Below are 20,454 nucleotides of genomic sequence, written 5' to 3'. Positions count from 1 at the left end.
CTTTCTCTTTCTACGTTCACACAAATACACACACATGCATATACAGTATGTTCACACTCCTAAATAGGATAGGATAGGATAGGATAGGATAGGATAGGATAGGATAGGATAGGATAGGATAGGATAGGATAGGATAGGATAGGATAGGATAGGATAGGATAGGGTGGGTGGGTGGGTAGGTAGGTAGGCAGGCAGGCAGGCAGGCAGGCAGTCAGGCAGGCAGGCAGGCAGACAGACAGACAGACAGACAGACAGACAGACAGATATGTGTCTACTGTACATACACAATCTTCCAGTCTCTTCTTATGTTACTTAAGTTATTTGCAACCATCACCGCCCACCAGGCATTTCTTTGCCAAATGCTCAAGGGTGATTGCTCATTTACAAATAGATTGCTGGATTTTCCAATTCTAGCAAAGCTGCAAGGAAGTGGATGACCAAGAGCCTTTACTTCCCTCATCTTCATCAAGACCTTAGGGAAAGCATTACCTAGTGGTACAAAGCAAAGAAGCCCCCCACCCCTGCCATTTATACCCGTTTTTTTCTCCTCAAAATAATTGGAAATGCTAAGGGCACTATATTTTCAGAATCCTTTCCTCTCCTTGGGACTTCATAAGGGTTTAACCATTTGGAACCTCCCCTTCCCCAGATGTTCTGGACTATAACCTCCATCTGCTCCAGCTAATACACCTAATGGCATGGAGTCATGAAAATTGAAAATCCATATGTTTGAAGCATGCAGAAGGTTGCTCTTCAATGAAATACACCATACCAAAGGCTTGCCATTTGAGGCAAATGATAAGATGGCACTTCTTCCGCCATTCCAAACGCAGAAGTGAGCTGGGCTGGGAATTGACCACGTGGCAGGACAGAATGTAGGGTGGCAGGTTCGTTTAGTAGTTGCAGGACAGGTCATATCTCATAAACAATCTGGTGCTCTTGCAAATGGGAATGGCCAGGGAGGCTAAAGAAGAAAGGATGAAGGACTACCACTGTTGCCACTCCACCCAGGTATGTGTCACCTCAGGGCATCTGCAATGTTTTTTCTTAATAGTATTTATTTTATTTTATTTATTTATTTGATTTATATCCCGCCCATCTGGTATATTCTACCACTAGTATGGCCAGTTCTGTACAGAAGTGTCATATCTCTGGCTGTCCAGAAACTGAAACGCATGCACAGAGAGAGAGAGAGAGAAAGGGAAGGAAGGGGGGAGGGAGGAAGATGGATTCAATAGCATGACGCCCCAGTGTACGACTTCCAAAGTTTGAAGGTATCTTTTCTCCAGAGTCTGTATTAGCTGACCTATTCCTCAGTATTCACTAAAGTTCCTATGGGAACCAGAGTCACTATCCTGCACCATATAACCATCCTGCACCACATAACTGTTGTATATATTATGCTCAGTAGCACAGAGAAGCCAAAAACTATGCCCCTTTAAGATAGCATTTTTTTCAGAAGGCTTATAGTTAAAAGCCTTCACCAGAAAAAGAAAATTCATCTGATGATTATCTCAATTATGTATCAGAGTAGCCAGATAGGATCCAGACTATCTGTCTGTCTGCAGTTTGGATGGATGGGTGGACTTAAGGCACTTAACAAGTTCACTTACAGTGCACTCTGAACGGGACTTATGCCAGGATAAACAAGCAGCTGATTGCAACCTTACAAACTCGAACATGGAAAGTCTAAATAATGAGGTGACCTTAGTTTCTATGCTATATAAAAATGAATGCATGAGCCTCTGTGTATCATTACTTTCTCTTAGTCTTACAACCACATTCATTTTTGTGGTTCAAGGTAATGCTGAACCTGGAACCAAGGCAATATCAGTGTTTAATAAGATACAGAAATCTTTTGAACAGCCCCCTAAAGCAGATCTGACATAGCTGTTCCAGATGAAATCAAGTGCCTTGCCTAAGGCCAACTCATGAGTCTAATGTTTATTCTGAAACTTGGCATGAAACAGTCTAGCGCTCTGTCTAACCTTACCCAACCAGAGATCTTCCAAACGTGTTGGGTTACAGGCCCCATCATCCCAGTCAGCATAGACACTGATCATACTGGGTGGTGTGGTAATGGTTGGGTAATGAAGCTGACATGGAAGTCTCAGATGGGAGGGAACAGAATGGAATGAGCATGAATGGTTACCAGGGCAATAGATGGGAGAGAATGTCACAGAATCCAAGTTAGGATAGTTGAAGTAAGGGTGAGATGGCAATAAGGAGCTCTGGAAAAAACATAACATTATTTTCACCTTTGAGCATTTACATCAGTGGTTCTTAACCTCTGTTACTCGGATGCTTTTGAACTGCAACTCCCAGAAACCCCAGTCAGGACAGCTGGTGGTGAAGGCTTCTGGGAGTTGCAGTCCAAAACTCCTGAGTAACCCAAGGTTAAGAACCAGTGATTTACATCATTGATGTAATTTTCAGAGATAGGTACTTGAGACTCACTGTCAAGTCCTGGCAACTCAACTCGGACTAGACTTGGTTTGGTTGTCTTTTTTTTTTTTAATCATCCATTTTCCCAAGTTGAATTTTCAAGTCCTTATTTTGTTTTAATGGACACCTGCAGGAAAGGCAGGCAAGTAGCCAATGGTAGAGGAGGAAGTAGCAATGAGGAGGGAGGATTTCTGAGAGAGCGGGGGTGAGGTGCCCTCCAAGGTATAGCTGCCTCTACACCTCGATGGCCATGGTGTTTCCCTCTTTGGGCTCCATAACAAGAGGAGGAAGTAAGAGAAGGTACACTTCCACCTGGGGCTGTCTGGACATCATCATTACCAAGAGGTCACAAGAGCAGCACTGGTGCCCACCTGCAGTCTGAACTTACCATCAAGCCCAAGGATGCTGGTGGCAATGCCACCATCACCCTGGCACTGCAGGCTTGCCTCTTTCCACAGCTTCTGCTAGCCAGCTGGCTGGCTAACTTTCCTCATGGCCCAGCAGCGGGGAGAAGGCAGAGCCTGCCTCAGGAAAGGCCAGGAAGGTATGGGCTGGGGGTTCCTTGGAAGGTAGAGAGCCCAGCTCAGAGGCAATGCTGGGGAGGGGGGAGAGACTAACCAGCAACTCAGGCTTTTTTGGGGGCTCCAACTCCCAGAATTCCTCAGGCAGGGACTTGAGACTCAAACTCAAGGCTTGGGCCCAAAGACTCAGACTTGGGACTAGAACCCAAAGATTTAAAACATCTCTGGCAATTTTTCTTCTATTGGAACTTTTATTCACTGTAAACATTTTGATTTTGTTGCTTTGACACTTTGGAAAAGAGTGCACTTTATATTGAAACTAAACTCATGCAGTTAAGAGTTGAATACTCATCCATCAAGATATATTTCAATTTTACGTGCTTCTACGGTCTGACACATTTGCAAAGGGTAACTAGGTTGTGGACCTCCACAACTGATGCTCTTGATCACAACTCTTGTTACTGTGAAGGACTGCATGGGGAAAGGGATTGTACCTGAAGCACCTAGTAGCGAACTCTTGCCCATGAACAAAAAGGACAGCAGCCCCATAAATTTCTTGCTTATATTTATGTCCCACTTTTCCTCCAACAAGCTCAAGTTTATATGAATAACTCTCACGTTATCCTCACAGCACACCTTAGAGAGAGGTTAGGCAGAGAAGAGTGGGGAGAGATTGAGCCAGTTAGTTTCCTAGTTAACAGGATATTAAGGCCTGTACAGTGGCGCCTCGCAAGACAAATTTAATTCATTCCGCAAGAAGCGCTGTCTTGCGAAAAAAAATCGTCTTGCGAAAAGCAGCTTCCAATGCATTCCTATGGGAACCTCGCAAGACAAATGAATTTTTTTCATCTTACGAAGCATTGGTCTCGACAAAAAACCGTCTTGCGGAGCACAGCCATAGAAGAAGCCATCTTGCGAGGCACCATAGCGATCGAAAAAACCATTCATCTTGCAGTTTTTTCGTCCCGCGAGGTGTTTGCCTTGCGAGGCACCACTGTATCTCCAAGGTCTAGGCTAACACTGTAACCATGACATCAAATCTGGCTTACATGCAAACGCTTACATTTGCAGCAACTTATGGAAGTCTCTGCAAGGAAAAAGAAGGGGTGGGGTGGGGAACTCTTCATAGATTCCAAACTGACCTCTTTCTAGCAACCCTATGAAGTTAAAAACAAACAAAAAGATTGAAAGATACAACAAGTAATTCAGCCTCAGCCTTTCTGTGTATATATGTGAGGTATGTGATCTGTCCTGAACATCAGGATTCAGCCTGGAACCCAGGAAGTACCATTCTGGAGGGGAATACTGTATATTTGGTGTATTCAGCGTGCACGGAGAAAAGAGAATAACCAGCCCCAAGGTCTTGTATGCCAGCGGACATTTTAACTCAACTCAAACACTAGCAACTCTTCTTTTATAAACTAAGCACTGCTCCCTCTTTCCTTTAATCACTCATCCTGGTTAGTATCAGCCCTATTATTCACTTGGGGGTGGCCTCCATTATCCCCTTCAGAATTAAGTCTAGGGGGTAACATGCATAAGACATGAAGGAAAAGTTCAGTTTTCATTTCCCTTTTTTTTAAAAAAAATACTACATATATTTTAGTTAGGCAACCTTCAGTCTCGAAAGACTATGGTGACGACTATGGTGGCGTGCTCTGTATGGAGGACTTGGAACAGCATCTAGTGTGGCTGAAGAGGCCAATTCGAGAGTGACAATCTCTTCCACACTGAAGACAAATCCAACCGGTCCCCTGTCCAGCTCCCTGGTTTTGCTGCTTTTGTGACTTCCTCTTTGCCTTGGCCTGCTGGACAAGGGTCTCTTCAAATTGGGAGAGGCCGTGAATAGTCAGATGTCAGGGTTTCCCATCTGTTGAGGTCTATTCCTAAGGCCTTCAGATCCTGCTTGCAGATATCCTTGTATTGCAGCCGTGGTCTCCCACTGGGGTGATTTCCCTGCACTAATTCTCCATACAGGAGATCCTTTGGAATCTGACCATCAGCCATTCTCAGTTTTAAAAACTACATAAAAACCTAGCTTGGGAAACTAGTCACAACATGCTCTTGGGACCTTCTAGCAATACCCCTGGAGGTGCCGCTTGCATTCCACCCTTACTTTTGAGGATGCCTTCCACAGGGGTGGGGGAAGAGGCTGCAAAAATATTTATTTGCCCTTCTCCCCCAAAAGATTGCAAAAATGGGCCCCTTCTGGAAGGAAAAGAAAACTTTTCAGACTTGCCAGAGAATGAAAGCCAGAGAGCAAGCCACAAAAGTGAGCCTACTGCTGATCCCTCCTGTTCTCTCCACCAAATTCTCCCTGCTCCCCGGCGGAGGGGTGAGAACGTAAGACTCTCTGCCCCTAGAGAAGCTCCATTCCATCTCTCATGCTCCTTTGACCTGGTTCTAAGATCCCATTTCCGGCTGAAGCTGCTCCCACTGGACACGGTGTCTCCTCTCCCCTTCCCTCCCCCCTCCACCCCATTCTCTTTCCAAGCAAAGCATTCAATAAGATTTCCACACGACCTTCCCACTGGCCACATGTTGGGATGGTAAATGGGCATGTGTTGTAGAGGGAGGTTCTTTCTGCAGTCATCTATGCAAACACAGAACTGTTGAACTACATGGGGGTGGTTTGATCTTGAGAAAAAAAGGCATCCACAAACAACTTCTGGTCTTTCTGTAAACATGGCCCAGTACCAGTATTTGGATACATCAAGTGAGTGGTGGTTTGGGGAAGCATAAACAAGGAACAAGAAGAATGCTAAGGTCTGGTATTAGTCAGAGAATGAATAACATGATGCTATACAACCAGGCAATCAGATGCGCAAAGTCAAAGCAGAATCCCATGCTGCACAATGGTGGGAGCTGAAGGCATACGGAAGAATGGATCTGTTTATGCAACACAGTGTGTGGTAGTATAGCGGACTCCATGTGTAGTGCTGATCTACATGGAGCTGCATTTGAAAATGTACTTGTGGGCAGTAAGTACCATTTGCTCAGTGAGTTAAGTACCTGGCTGTGAAGCCACAAGTTGGAAATTCAGTTCCTTATTGGGCATGCCAGAAGAGTCAGCCTGTGTGACTTTGGCCAAGCTGCATATTCCCAGAATACCCATAGAAGCAGGGAATAGTAAATTATTTCTAAGTACTCTCTACGTAGAAAACTCTGAAAAGGATCACCAAAGATCAGACCTGACTTGATGGCACATATTTTTATATATACAACTTATGTACAGTATATATAGGGTTTTTACAGCACTTTACAGAGAAAAAAATGTGATAGGGAGAAATGATGTAGCCCAGACCTCTCTTGAGTAAATTTTCTACTTATAAAAGAGAGAGAGAGAGAGAGAGAGAGAGAGAGAGAGGTGGATATACAAACAAAACATCAGACAGCATTGAAAAGGGGATTTCCCCCTCTAAGTGGTATAATTTATACCACTTCCTTCTACTTCCCATGAGCATAAACGCAATGTTTGAGCCTATTGGTTGTCCAAATTGAAATTAAAAGAGCCCACTTTCACAGCAACTGCTTCAATTTGACAACTTGATGCATATAATGCCTTTACTGTTCTTCCATGCAAAGGGATGATGTGGGAGAGGGAGGGAAGAGAAGCACTCAGGGACAGCCCTCCGCCCAGTCCAAATTGGAGGGAAACATCTCATCCAGAAATTTATTCATCCTGTGAGCATCTATCTTTGCCCTTGTAAATAAGGCCAATTGATCCTTTCCCAGGAATGATGCCCCTACCACTGAAAGAATGATTGCATCATCACTAGCATATAGAGCAAGAAAAATCTCCATGAAAGGGAGGGATCTTGTAGTAAACCAGTAATTTAGTGCAGAGACTTGCTCCAAAATAATTGATTTGTTGCTGAAGTGCAAGAGTAGGGTGATACCTTTATGGAACCATTAAAAAACAACAACAACTGTATAGCAAACTGCAAGCTTTGGTGGAGAAAATTGCACTTCATCAGGCTGGGCACTGCTCCTTCATGGACAGTGCAGAAAAACTGTAGATAGGAGTCCCAAAGATTCGTCAGGCAGTTGTCCGTGTCAATTCTGCTTTATGCGAGGTGAGTTCAGACTTAGGTTGCAAATGCAAGCTGGGGAAGGCGGTCTTGAGCAACACCCATTGCAGCATGGTTGGAATTTCTCAATCCCAAATTTCAGGCAAAGGCTTTGCTAATTATGCTGGGATTGCCCCCTTCCCACAGCAATATATTGCCTGCTTCCAAAATACAGAGTTTCTTTTGGGCTGTAGAGACAACACAGACACGGCAACTTCTGTTAGAAAACCAGGGTTATAATTTAGTTTATTCATCAGGTAGAGAAAGCAAATTATAGTCAAATTAGTCAAATTAATGGCTTTACCTTGTGAGTAGATGTTTCTTCAGGTTGTAGTCACCTCAAGAGTCTTTGTGGTTGATTTGCTGCTGACATTACCTGCCCCAGCTCTCTTTCAGATTATCTACAGGTCACACGTTACCGGAGAGTTGTAGCTGTTACACCTCTTGTTCCATTCCTCTCATTCACTTTCCTCCCCAACTTCCATATGTCATATTAGGGCACTGAATGTGGTTGACCCAGTAGAGGAAAGGGGGCAGAAGGTGTTCTAGCTGCAGCCCTACAATCACTTCCAAATGAGGCTCCAGCAGACGTGCATGTGCTGTGCCATGTTCAGCCATGATACCACAAACCCCATGATCCAGTATGACTGTCCATGAAAACAAATATGCACAAAAACTGTCTAAGGTCCAAAGAATGTAACTAAAATGAGACACGGCTTGTATGAACCTGCCCGGCAGTTAAGATCTAGCCAGGGGGCCCTTTTGAAAGAGCCGTCCCTTAAGGAGGTAAGAGGGACGACTTGTAGACAAAGGGCCTTTTCGGCAGCTGCCCCCAGACTATGGAATGCCCTCCTGACTGAGATTCGTGTGGTGCCAATGCTGATGACATTTCGGCATCAGGTCAAACCTTCCTGTTCCAGAAGGCTTTTAATTGAAATAATAGCAATTTTTAAAGTATATATTTTAATTGCATTTTAATTGCTTTATCTTTTTTTTTTTACTGTAATTAAATTGCTGTAAGCTGCCCAGAGACCTTTGGGTAGTGTGGGCGGCATATAAGTTAAATAAATAAATAAATAAAATAAACAAATACATTGGAAGAAAGATGGTGCTAACATAGTAAACCAACACTTGATCAAAGCAGATAGGTTTCCCATGGGAATCCACAACTCACAGGCAGTGAAATGGAACGGGAAGGTGATTCCTGCCTGCAAGTTTCACGCACGCCTCTTGAATGAATCCCTCATGCCTTTTGCCTTTGTTCGTGTGAAAGCAGGCCAAGATCGATACATTCCGTGTGCCAGAATTCCAAAGACAAAAAGAAGCGGACAAGAAATCCCAACCCCTCTTTCCCTCTATAAACAAGAGTTGTAGGAAATTGCACATTGCAAGCCAAAGGGGAGGGCTGAAAAAGCCCTACAGGGCTGGTCCCGTCCTCCCAGCTGCTCATGAGTGTGTGTTCATGTGAGCAGCCCTGTCGTGTCAGCCAAAAGCTTGCAGTTCTTGGCTGCAAGGAGCCTATGCAATAATGAAAGAACTTTTGCTTTTGTGTGCAACTTCTCTGATCGGGGAAGTTGCCAAGGTGAAGATCTATGAGCTCCTGACTCACGTGACGCCCTTTCTCATGGAAGTGCACACACCCAGAGGCTGTGAGAAGGGACTGCATAATTGTGGAAGGCGAGCTGAGGGTGGGGGAAATCTTCTGACCAGACTCTTGTGTTTGCTGCCAGAAAAGAAATGACAGCGTGTGTCACAACAAGCTTCCATTCAGATCAGGAAATGGTCTGATGGGAAAGGAAAACCACAAATACCAGTTTGGCTCCATCTTGAGTGGACTGCAAACATCACGGACTCAGCCTGGAGCAGCTGGAATCCAGAATTTTTTTAAAAAAATAAAACACAAATAAGTAAATAAATCTATATTTGGCAAACAGAAGAGGGAGGGGGAAAACCTTTTAAAATGCAAATGTAGTAAGTTCAGTAAATCAGACAAGTGTGTTCTAAGGAGGGTTAGATTTTGCACTTGTCTGTCACTGCTGATGGGCACAGATGCCCGTGATGCCTCAAATGCTAGAACCTTGGAGCAACCAGTAATATCAGAAGGGCAGAGATTACAGTACTCAGAGAGGATGGAAATGAACTCTTGTTTGCTGAGAGGATTACTCTGTTCATAACACCCCCTCTTGTTTCAGAGGCTATAGTTCTGTGCTCGACGGGAAGATGGCCCCATTCATGTCAGCGGGGCTCACTTCTGAGCAGATATGTCCAGGAGGACACTGTTAGCCTTAAACATGACAGTCACTATGCCCAACACCCTTCTGACATTTTCAAGGGTGGGATGCCCAGCATCTTTTTTTTTTTTTTTTTTTTTTTTTTTTTGCATACCCTTTGTGCATGTGTTATTTTACAGGTTCTTAGAGCAGCCAATTCCATTTTCTTAAGGGGAGAGGGGGAAACCAGATGCCTGCAACACAGGGTAATAGAATGGTTGCTAAGTTTGTTTCTGAACAAGATGGTAACAAACCGACTGTAAATCTGGCAGATTTTGCCCGGAATGTCCTGTTCTCTATTCTAGTCCATTGCACAACCTGATCTAAAGGACATTGTGATGGAATCCATTTCACAACCCGGCTGGACGGTTTGCCAGCTTGTTAGTTGGCTCTCATACCAGAAAAGAAGAAGGGGAATCCCCAGCACACTATCCACCTTCCCCAAAGAAAACAGCTTCTACTGTGCCTCAATTACACTTTTCCCTATTTGCAGCTCGCAAGAAACTGCTGTGCCAGTATTCTGTTCTTTCCCTCCTTAACTGATTTTTGTAGTAAAGGGGAGTGGAGGGGAGGAAAAGAACAAGAAAGAAGTGGTGTGAAAAGGGGGAAATGATTTCAACCAGACGCTACATAACTGCATGAAACTGCACAAACTAAGGAGGGTGATTACATAGTAAAAGCATCATCTTGAGGCCCCCAAGGAAAGATGGTTAGGGTTAGACTGTGGAACTGCTAGCAATTCATATGTTTGCCCAGAGCAAGTTACGGTACATTTTTTTTCTGGGTGGTTAGTCACACCCTGCCGTAACCGACTATGCTGTGGGGTGCTTTGGAAGTATCTTGTAGCTGTTACCACACAGGCAGCGGGAGTCCTCAAGATAAAGTAAGGGAAGCACTTTAAACACTCTTAAGAGCTATATAAATGCTAAGTGCTCGTATTCATCAGCAGCCTGCTTAAGAGAAGCAAGAGGAAATACTCTCCTCTGTGCAATAAATAACAGACTTGCCCACTTGATGGCTGAAAAATGAATAAGCTGATTGAAGAGCCCTCAGAGTGCATAAAGGAAACAAGTTTGAAAACAGAGTCAAATATTATTGGATAACTACCTGCAAGGTGAGCCTATTAGGAACACAGTTGCATTACGTTAGGTCAGGATGTTTAACCCAGTATTACCTACTCCAGCAGTGGGCAAAGTGCTGCTGTTCAGATAATTGGACTACAACTCCCATCAGGTCTAGCTGGAGTAGCCAATGGAGGAGGAGGATGGGAACTGCAGTCTAAACATATCTAGAGGGCTGTGTATTGTCAATCATATTGGCAGCGGCCCTACTTGAACACAGAGATCTTTACCCTTGCCTGCTTCTTGATCCTTGTAACTGAAGATACTAGAAACTGAACCTGTCACGATCCACATATCAAGTATGAGCACTGGTGTTCAGTTATGGCTCCTCTCCAACCATATCAGCAGTTAAGCTGAAAGATCCTTCTGTGCCTAGAAAAGCACAGAGTGAGCTGAATCCAATGTTATATCTCACATCTCCATCACCAAACAAGAAAGGATTTTTTTTCTTTTTAATTTTGCAAGCCTAGACAACACATAGCTCTGATGTGTTTGATCTGAAGGCAGAACTACAAGTGATACAGGAAATCAAGTATCAAATCCTCAAGCATCTTTTTTTTAATCTCTTTCTCCTTCCTTTTTTTAGGAAAGCTAAAAAGCAGCTGTATGAGAAGAAGAATATTGGATTAGAGCCATGACACTGGAGGTTAGCCTTTCCTCCCATTACTTTTCCTTGATCAAATCTGTCCCCTCCAAACTTCAGTTAATGCTAGGGGGGGGGGGGAGAGACACCATGCCTGTCGTTTTCCCCATATTTGGCAGTTACAAGGGGAAAACATAAATCAGGGGAAAGATGAATGTGTGAAAGGGGGTAAGGGTTAATACTGCTCTTTTCCTGTGCCTGCTTGTAAGCTTTACAAATATTATGTCAGAAGATCTGCTCACAGATCTCCCCATCATCATGTTCCATCTGGGTGTGATGTAGGTCAAGCTATGGAAAGGGGACAGTGTTAGGATAAGAACAGACATTGGGTCAGGGATGAAGGACATCAGAAATGTGCAACAGGAGGAGGAGGAGGAATGTTCACAGAATAGTGGTGTGGGAGCTGAACAGGAAATGATGAACAACACATTATTTGGAAAGAATGCACTGTGGGTGGTCTCTGGTTGCCTATATGTTCCAACCTTGACCTGCTCTTTCTGCCCAGGCTGAACTGATCCCAGGGCCTGGCCTACAGAATCAGGATCTGATACTTGAGAACAGAATGTACTGATACCAAGAAAGGAATACAGGGGGGAACTGAACATTTGTCTATAAAACTGCCTAATAAGTCAGTAAGACGGGAAATATTTGCTTTCTCTGCTGCACCACTTCCCTCTGCATATTGGAAACTCAATATAATTTGAGGCAAAGAAGAGAGAAGCAATGGTTCTAGATTTGGCTTTGTTCTGATGTTTTTCCTCTTCTTTTTTTATGTGCAGTGTTTTATTTGGCTTTATTATGTCGCTATAGGGGATATTCGTTCATGTGATTCCATACATCCACACAATCACATGCAATCTGAAACAAGACAGCCCATACATAGGTTTGCCACCCCTCAATTTGTCCAGAGGGCTCCAGGTTTCCTGGTTCAGTTTTGCTAAAAGCTGCATTTTTCATAGCTCTGCTCTTCCAGCCACCATTCACATTTATCTATTTATTTATACCACACCTTTCACTTTCCAAAAAGAAATCAAAGCAGATAGCTAAAGAAGTATGCAATACAAGCTCAAATGCAACACAAGCCAATGGAAAGGGGTTCTGCTGCCTCCCGTCTCTGTGGAGTTACTGACCTGACTTCTGCTTGAGTCTTCCAAGGTCCATAAGCCAGACAGGTTCTTGGAAAGGGCTCCACTTTGTTTGCTAGTCTGCTTTTAACACTAGCTCTGGGCTCTTGATCATCCCAAAAATTTCATTCTCCCTCTTCCCAAACTGCCCTTCTCCCCTTTCAAAAATAAAGCAGCAAAGTCACAGTACCTGAAACTGTCAATAAATTAGGGATGAATGGGATGTGGAACAAGTATAGCAAGCAATTATTAATTTTCAGCATAGAGAGACTTTTGGACTCTGGTGAGAGAGGTTTGCCCATACCCCAGTTAATGAGTGTCATTGGTTTAGCTTCAAGAGCTGCTACAAGCACTTATTAATCACAAGCTGAGGCAGAAAGAACTCAGCTGACCAGCAGGCAGGAAAAAGAAGCCAGCCAGCCAGGCTGTCCTCCTCCTCAGCCAGATAAATGGGCCATGGAGCTGCAGCCAAACCATTTGCTTGCCAGATGGTCACAGCTGGATGTTTGTCATCCTTGGCTCATGTCTACCACCTGCCAAGATCTGGATTTTCCATTCCCAGCAGTAAAAAAGAGAAAGAGAATCCAGGGCAAGCCCTGAGCCAATAAGGTCAAACGTGGGAGCATCATCTATGACCATGCAGTAGTGAATCACTTCTCCTGAGTCCAGGTGACCTTCCTGGTGACCTGTCCATGGTGCTGAACAACATGCACTGCAGCCCATGGGAGCCACAATTCAATCTGAAGCAGGTTGAAGACAGCCTTTCAACTGCATCAAAATCCAGCAAGGACTGAGTTTTGTCCTCATTCAAATAACCAAACAAGCAGATACTAGCCTGCAGTGAGATGGGCAATACAACACTGAGGGACACAGTGCAACATCATAATCTCCCAAATGAAAAGCTATTCGTTGTGTCTTTAAATTGGGAAAAGAGTGACCCAGGCCATGAACAGGTCCATAGGATGCAGAGATAGCTCCAATACTTATTTTCCCAAATGTAAGAAACCTGCATATCTCAAATTCTTTAAAACAGGCCAGGTCACATTCATTCCAATGATGATGAATCACCGATGACAATGATAAAATGCACCGTCAAGTCAATTGTGACTTATGACGATCCTTTTCAGAGATTTTCAGAGTTTACTCAAAAGTGGTTTCCTATTTCCTTGTTCTGGGCACATCCTGGGACTGTGCAGTTTGCCCAAGGCCACAGAGGCAACTCTTCTCCCAGAATGAACCATTGGAATTTAAACTCCCAACCTCTGAGTTAGCCAGATATGTAACACAGAGATCCATTCCAAGAAGTAAAAAATATTGCCATCAGGAAACTAAGCCCACATTCACAAATCACACAAGAGTGAGTGGGGTTTAGAAATACCACTTCTTTGAACTATAGCTCCCAGAATCCCCTAGCAAGCCACATCTACAAAAATATGGTAGTGTTCAGGAGAGAAGAGGTGAGGAAAATGAGTCTCATGTGAGTACCTTTTCCTTTCAGCCTTCAATTGTATCTCCTTATCTGGGCAACTAAAATTCTGGATGCACTGGTCAGATTCTAACTATGAAAGCAGTGGTCTCCAGCCTTGGGCCTCCAGATGTTCTTGGACTTTAACTCCCAGAAATCCTGGCCAGCAGAGGTGGTGGTGAAGGCTTCTGGGAGTGGTAGTTTAAGAACATCTGGAGGCCCAAGGTTGGGGACCACTGCATTAAAGTACTGAACAAATTCATAATACACTGGTCTATCTCACACTCAACCAAGGAACTTATTCTCTCTCAGCCTAGCCTACATTATGGGACTGTTGTGAGGATAAGGTGTGGGAGAGGAAGAGACTTAGGTACGGCAAATTAGCCTCACTGGAAGAAAGTCTGATTATTTAGCTAAAAAAGTAAAAAAGAATAATATAATCATGCAGGGCTTCCAGCCACTATACCATTGTTTTCCAAAATGGAAGTGTAGGAGGACACATCACACACAACAGCAAACAATAACAACAACAATTCTTGGGCGCAGATGAAGATAATTTGCGACATGTCACCAGTCTCATGTCCACTTCCATCTCACCATGTGCTGCTTTATCAGCTAACAGATCATTTCAATTTTTTTCAGTGCAAGACAAATCCAGGAAAACAAGGGGGCATCCAGATTAGTAGCCCAGGAAGCATCTGTGGTCTCTCATGTGCTTTCAGACTATGACGGACGGACGGACGGACGGACGGAAGGACGGAAGGAAGGAAGGAAGGAAGGAAGGAAGGAAGGAAGGAAGGAAGGAAGGAAGGAAGGTTGGTTTATTTGACGTTTGTACCATATTCACATGCATTTCATGAAGGAACATAAAATTGTCATGTTGATGGTTTTATCTGTTCTGCTCCATTTCACAAGTCTGTTTAACTGCTGCTTCTGATTTTTTATTACTGTTGTACCTGTTATATTTATTGTTCTTAGTATATGCTGCCCTAGGTGTTTTTACTGATAGGTAAATGATAAGTAAAGTTTGCATAGTTTCCACTTAATAATAATTGTGTGCTGTCAAGTTAATTCTGACTTATGGCAATCCTTTTCAAGGTTTTTTAAGTAAAGGGTGCTCAGAAGTGGGTGGTGATAATGGCAATTAAAAGTAATGCATGTAACTTTTATTTTAACAACAAATAACATTTTAAAATCATGGTGCATTGCCAACGTACATAGCAATGTAAACTTTCAGATGCAAAACAGATAGGACCTGATTCCATCAAGTTTATGATCTATAGTCCAATAGTAAAACAACGGAGGAAGAGACAGCAAAAGGTAGGAATCACAAAAAGGTGCATGCTGAAGAGGCAAGCCACTTGTTTGTACTGTATAACTTTTTAAAGTTGCCTTTTCAGTCATGGAAGCAGATGAGATGGTGTGCACACACTTGAGCATTATGGCTACAGGAGGTAAAAGCAGTGGTGGGGCTTTAGTTTGGAAGCTGCTCAAATGTTTCTCTTGTGCCTCATATCGTAAAAGAATGCTGTGGTCTTCCCAGAATGAGCAGATCAGAATGTTGGATTGCACTGGCCAGAAACAGACATCTACCAACCCATTCATCTCTCTCACACACATACAACAGAGATTGAGACAGAAGGTCCCCTTGAGCCAAACCAGGTTTTAAATTCCTGGATTGCTGCTCATCAATCTCTATGCTTCTTTGGCTCCAGGGCATGCAAAAGGACCACTCCTAATGTGCTCTTACTTAATATGTTTGGAATCTGGTTGCCACTGGATTTGCTAATGCCAGAAATACTTAGAGATGCAGCAGTGGAGAAAAACATCATTGTGTTGCCCTTTCAAAATCAAAGCCAGTGGTTATTTTCGCTTCAGTATAAGACAAGTACAGCCTACATGTCTTTTTAAAATCTTCTTATTCTCTTTGTTTGTTTTCTTCTGGTAATTGTCTATTCTCTTTCTCAGTATTTTGGGTTATTCTAATTACAGTATATTTGTAACTACCTTTCACATATTTTTATCTCAGCCTTTAAAAAAACTGAACAGTATTTTGTCTATTTTAATTAGGTTGTGAACCATCTTGAGTCCCAGTTCTATATGAAAGTTAGGATAAAAATCCAATTTAATCTCAATAAATACATTTTATGATCATCCCATGAGTAGATGTAAAGAAGGGGAAGGACTTGTCACTCACTGGGAGACAACAGGTTTTGCATTCAAGGAAATGGCCAGGTCCAGATTCTGGCATTCCAGGAGCACTGTAGGGAATATTCTCTCTTAAATCTTAGATCGCACAGCCAGTCAGTGTAAAGCACCTTTCCCCGACCCAGCGCCTTCCAAATACATTAGACTACAGGTCCCAGCATTCTCAGCCAAAGGAACTGTTGGCCAGATAGTTCCTGGAGTTGTAAACCAAGACATATGAAAGGTGACAGGAAGGGTGAAAGTGCTGTAGATAATAGTGAACTAAATGGGCCAGTAGTCTTAATCCATCAGGCTAAATCAAGTTACTGTCCTATTTGCTCTTGTGACATACCCCAACTCAGAAACTGAACACCAATGTCAATAGGTTTAATACCAGCCAAAGCTCAGAGCACAGAAATGTTACTTGGGTGAGTAAGTCAAGCAGGGACAACAACTCCCAGAATCTCCAACCCAACACTGAATGGGGGATTTTTCAAGTTGTTGTTGCAAAACACACACACACACACACACACACACACACACACACACACACACACACACACACACACACACACACACACACTTTCTCAAGCATTGCACAATCTATCTTGTCACCTTCACCCACCTTGCCACAGTAGGGACATCTCTGGCAGGTCAGTGGTACTTGGAATTTCATGTGCCACAAGAAACCCAAACTCAATCATACAACCAGATATCCTGTTGGCTGCACTTCCAGGGACTACTGTAATCAAAACTGCATTTTTTGATATATTAGCTGTCCCAGAATGATGCCAAAGAACAGAAAGCAAACAGCTGTGTCGATTTTTGAAACCCAAGCTGTTTGCTCCAGCCCTCCTCCTTGTTGCCCATGCCTTTATATAAAATGAACCAAAGCAAACCCAGATATGTTTAGTTACATACGCATATATGTAATGCAATTCCACACAGATTATGTAATGCCTTGTTTTGTTGTTTTCTAATTTATGCTCCCTCCCCTTTTTCCAAAAACCAGACATTTTTGGGGCGGGGAGGAATGCAAGAGACAGAAGTAGGAAGAATGGGGGAAAGATTAAGGGGGCAGGGGGCAAAGAACCAGGAGATGCTTACTACGCTGAAGCTCAGCCCTGACCACCAAACCCTCTGCTCTGATCATTTACATGTGGTACTTGATGTTTCTCAGAGATGCTCCCTGAACCTTCAGGCCCAGAATGTCTTACAGGCCCAGAATGTCTTATACATGGAGAGAATCCAGTCTTTCCTGGAAAATAACATCTATGCTAGGTATTCTGGTTGCTTGGCATTCTGTGAAAGTGTGAAGTTTATGGGTTTTCACAAGCTGGTCCTCAAACCTTCAAATTACATGTAGGAGCAGCAACAACAGTAAAAACCTCAGTATATGGTGTATCAGGCAAAATATAAAGAAACAAAAAACAAGACAAAAAACATATGCAACCTTAAACACTATAATATTTTAATGTAAGCTTTCATGGACACACCCACTTCATCAGTTTCTGTTCCCTCATGTTTGAAGAAGTGGATATTTGCATGAAAGCTTACATTAAAATAAAATAGTATTTAAGATGCCACATGCTTTTGTTTTGTATTGTTTCTTTGGATTTTGCCTAATACGCTTACACAAACTAACACGGCTACCTCTTCCATAACTACAACATCTGGTGTGGCTCTCTATTTAAGAAGGCAGGATGGGAATTCAGGAAACCAACACTCCCTCTAATTTTCCAAAGCGCTGGGCAGGGCTCCCACCCTGTGCACGAGGGTTTCTGTCCACAAATGGAAGCAAATTGACAGCAACAATGGTGCAGCTGCATGCCCCCAACACAACGCTGTGTGGCTGCATGACTTAGAGGGAACTTTGCAGGAGATCCAGATTTAAATCTCTTCTTCAGCCTTTAAAGGGTGACAGTAGGCGACACTGGGCTGGTCACTGCTATATCTCAGGCAAAACTATGCCATAATGTTGTTGTAAAAATGGAGGAGGAAAAGGAGGACTGCCCATACTGCTTTTAATCTTTCTGGAGGAAAAGTGGGATATCATGTCATAATAAACCAAGTAAGTCACAACTAGAGTTAAACCCATTGAGTCAGTGGGGATCTGGAGCCTCAACTCCTCTGTAGGTTCCACTGATTCAATGAGTTTACTCTAGTCATGATTTACTAATGGATTTCAGCCACTGTCTGCAAAGGGCTCTTAATATAGCATCACAACAATCCTTAGAACCCTGTAAACAGGTCAATGGTCCTTTCCCTGCATTACAGATATGGGATGGATGAGAAACAGTATCTGTCTCAGTGAGCTCTTGACAGTGGAATAAACTGAGGTGGACATTTCCTGATGCTGTCCTAACTTTCGCTAGGAGCCCTTTCCCAGCCTCCCTCCTCCTGCTCCTTGAATTCTGAAATCTCACTTGACCGCCTGCACATTCTCAGTCTCTTCACTGTAATCAACTGGGCTAGAAACTTGCCTGTTGAAAAATGAAAACAAACATTCTTTGGTGGATGCTGAACTCCACATCCGATTCCTTTTATACTTCTTTGAAGGCTTCCAGATTATTTATTTCTGTGAGTCATTATGACATCAGTGCTGAAGCGAAACAATGCTTTTTCTTCAGCTCTAATTTGTGTTGTATACAGATCAATGAATCTGCAAAACATCACCCCCTCATCCCCCATTCTCTGTGATTACATATGTATTTGCCTTTTCAACAAAAGTGAGCTGGCTGTAGAAACACAGGGTGTTTTTAACACCATCTTCGTCCTTATTATATATTTACATCCATGCACATTCCTGTGAACAACTCCCTTATGATCGAGAGAGCTTCCAAAACAGAAAGCACATAATAGAAGAGGCCCTACATATGTTGGAGGTCTGGCTCAATTCTTGTAAAGGCAAAAATCCTCCCAGGCATCTGAGATGCTATAAATACTTTGGGTGAATTCTGTCCCTTGCAGTTTTTAATGATCATTTTATTGCTGTTTAGCTTGGTATTGCTTGCTATGTTTTATTGCTTTAATATGTTGCAAACTGCCCTTTAAATAAAAAAAAAGTATTTAAATGCAGTAAGAGTCATTCTCCCACCCCACGTTCATGATCCTTCTGATACCAATAGAAAAGCAACAACCACTTTTCCTGCTCCAACATGAGGTATAGGGAACTCAGATTCAGAGGAGAGCTTGGACTGCAACTTCCAGGATTCCTCTGCAGACGTGGCCATGAGCTATCCTAATGGAGGGATTCTGAGAAGTATAGTCTAAAAAGTAATTTTCCAAGCAATTAATACACAGGGTTGATGACCCACACAATATAGGCTATGGAAGCATCCCAATAGACCTCTCTTATTCTGACAAAGTTGTCCCTAGGTGGAATCAACAGCAGAATGCATGCATGCCATAGAGCAAGTAAGTGATACAAGACACTGTCATATCATCTTCTTCCAGAATCCCAGCCAATAGTTATGGAGAGTCTACATTTAACTGACTTGGATAGTCGGGTGGGTGGGAGAAAAGGTGCTACAATCTGGAAATGCTCAATTGGGGTGCACACACCCTTTCCCCACTCTGCCACTGGAGATGGAGAGAAATCCATTCAGTGATCTCACTGCCCAACAATGTTAGCCCATCAGTATCTCAGCATTCTGGTGTTGCTCCAATACAGAGCTGAAACAAAGAAGAAACTCTTCATTAAGAGCAGGCCTGGGTCGCCTCCCACCATCCCTTCCCATTGTCCATGCTGGGTGGCACTGATGATAACTAGAGTCTAAAGCATTTTCAGTTGCAAGCTGCCTGTGTAGAGTTTGGGCAGGAGGCACATGAGAAAGATTCATCATAATAGCAGAGCAACAGAACGAGAAACAGCAAAATACATAGTTGGGGGGGAGCATTGAAGCTGAAAGATGGCAGGTGTTCCCAGCCATTGGTGCTAGGGGTTACAGTGGGATGCCAATGTGATACTCTCAAAACATAAATACCTCAATTCAAGTGGTTGCAGCAATGCTGAACTGTCATTGAGGAACAGGGATGATGAGATGGGTTTCCTTCAGTTTGCAAGACCTCAGCAAGGTTATTAATGACAAAACCTTTCAGAGGTCATTAGTTTATAGGGGCACCACAAGTCAGAACAAAACTGGAAAAAATAAAGAGAAGGTGGAAACAGTTTACTGAAGACCAACACAGAAGAGATAAAAGGGAGGCAGAGTCTTTTGAAGAAGAATCATATGATGAAGAATCTACAGTTCTATAAAGTGAAGTGAAAGTTGCTCTGAAACCACTGGGAAGAAAGAAATAATTCACCAAGGATACATGGGATGTCAACAGAACTATTTCAAGCCACAGAGATGGAATCTGTTAAAATCCTAACAGATTTTAGGATAAGCCAAGAAATATGGGAAACAATACAATGGCCCACAAACTGGAAACATTGAATATATACATTCCAATCCCCAAGAAAAATGATTCCAAGGAGTACAGTAGCCATTACTCTGATTTCCCATGCAAACAAAGTGATGCTCAAAGCGTTGCAACAAAGGATTTTACTTTATATGAATTCTGAAAAGGAAGAGGCACTCAAGATCATATTGTAAATATCTGCTT

The 20,454-nt window shown here is 43.0% G+C and overlaps 1 protein-coding gene across 4 annotated transcripts in view; it reads right to left on the bottom strand.

The window, feature by feature from the left end:
* LOC110071416 (uncharacterized) overlaps positions 1-20,454 on the bottom strand; it is a 181,834-nt gene that overhangs the window by 132,110 nt on the left and 29,270 nt on the right. Inside the window, exon 1 of one of the 4 annotated variants that reach the window (XM_072991263.2) lies at positions 12,201-12,338. The exons of the other annotated variants lie outside the window; for them this stretch is intronic. Coding sequence (XP_072847364.2) covers positions 12,201-12,231 — 31 coding nt within the window. The 5' untranslated portion in view covers positions 12,232-12,338. Of the gene's footprint in view, positions 1-12,200; positions 12,339-20,454 lie in introns of those variants that run through there. 4 annotated transcript variants of the gene reach the window in all.

This window comes from Pogona vitticeps, chromosome 2, assembly GCF_051106095.1.
Source record: "Pogona vitticeps strain Pit_001003342236 chromosome 2, PviZW2.1, whole genome shotgun sequence".
In the NCBI taxonomy this organism is placed as follows: Eukaryota; Metazoa; Chordata; class Lepidosauria; order Squamata; family Agamidae; genus Pogona; species Pogona vitticeps.
The sequence above is the reverse complement of the archived record's forward strand: the minus strand, read 5'-3'. Positions and strand labels throughout refer to the sequence as shown.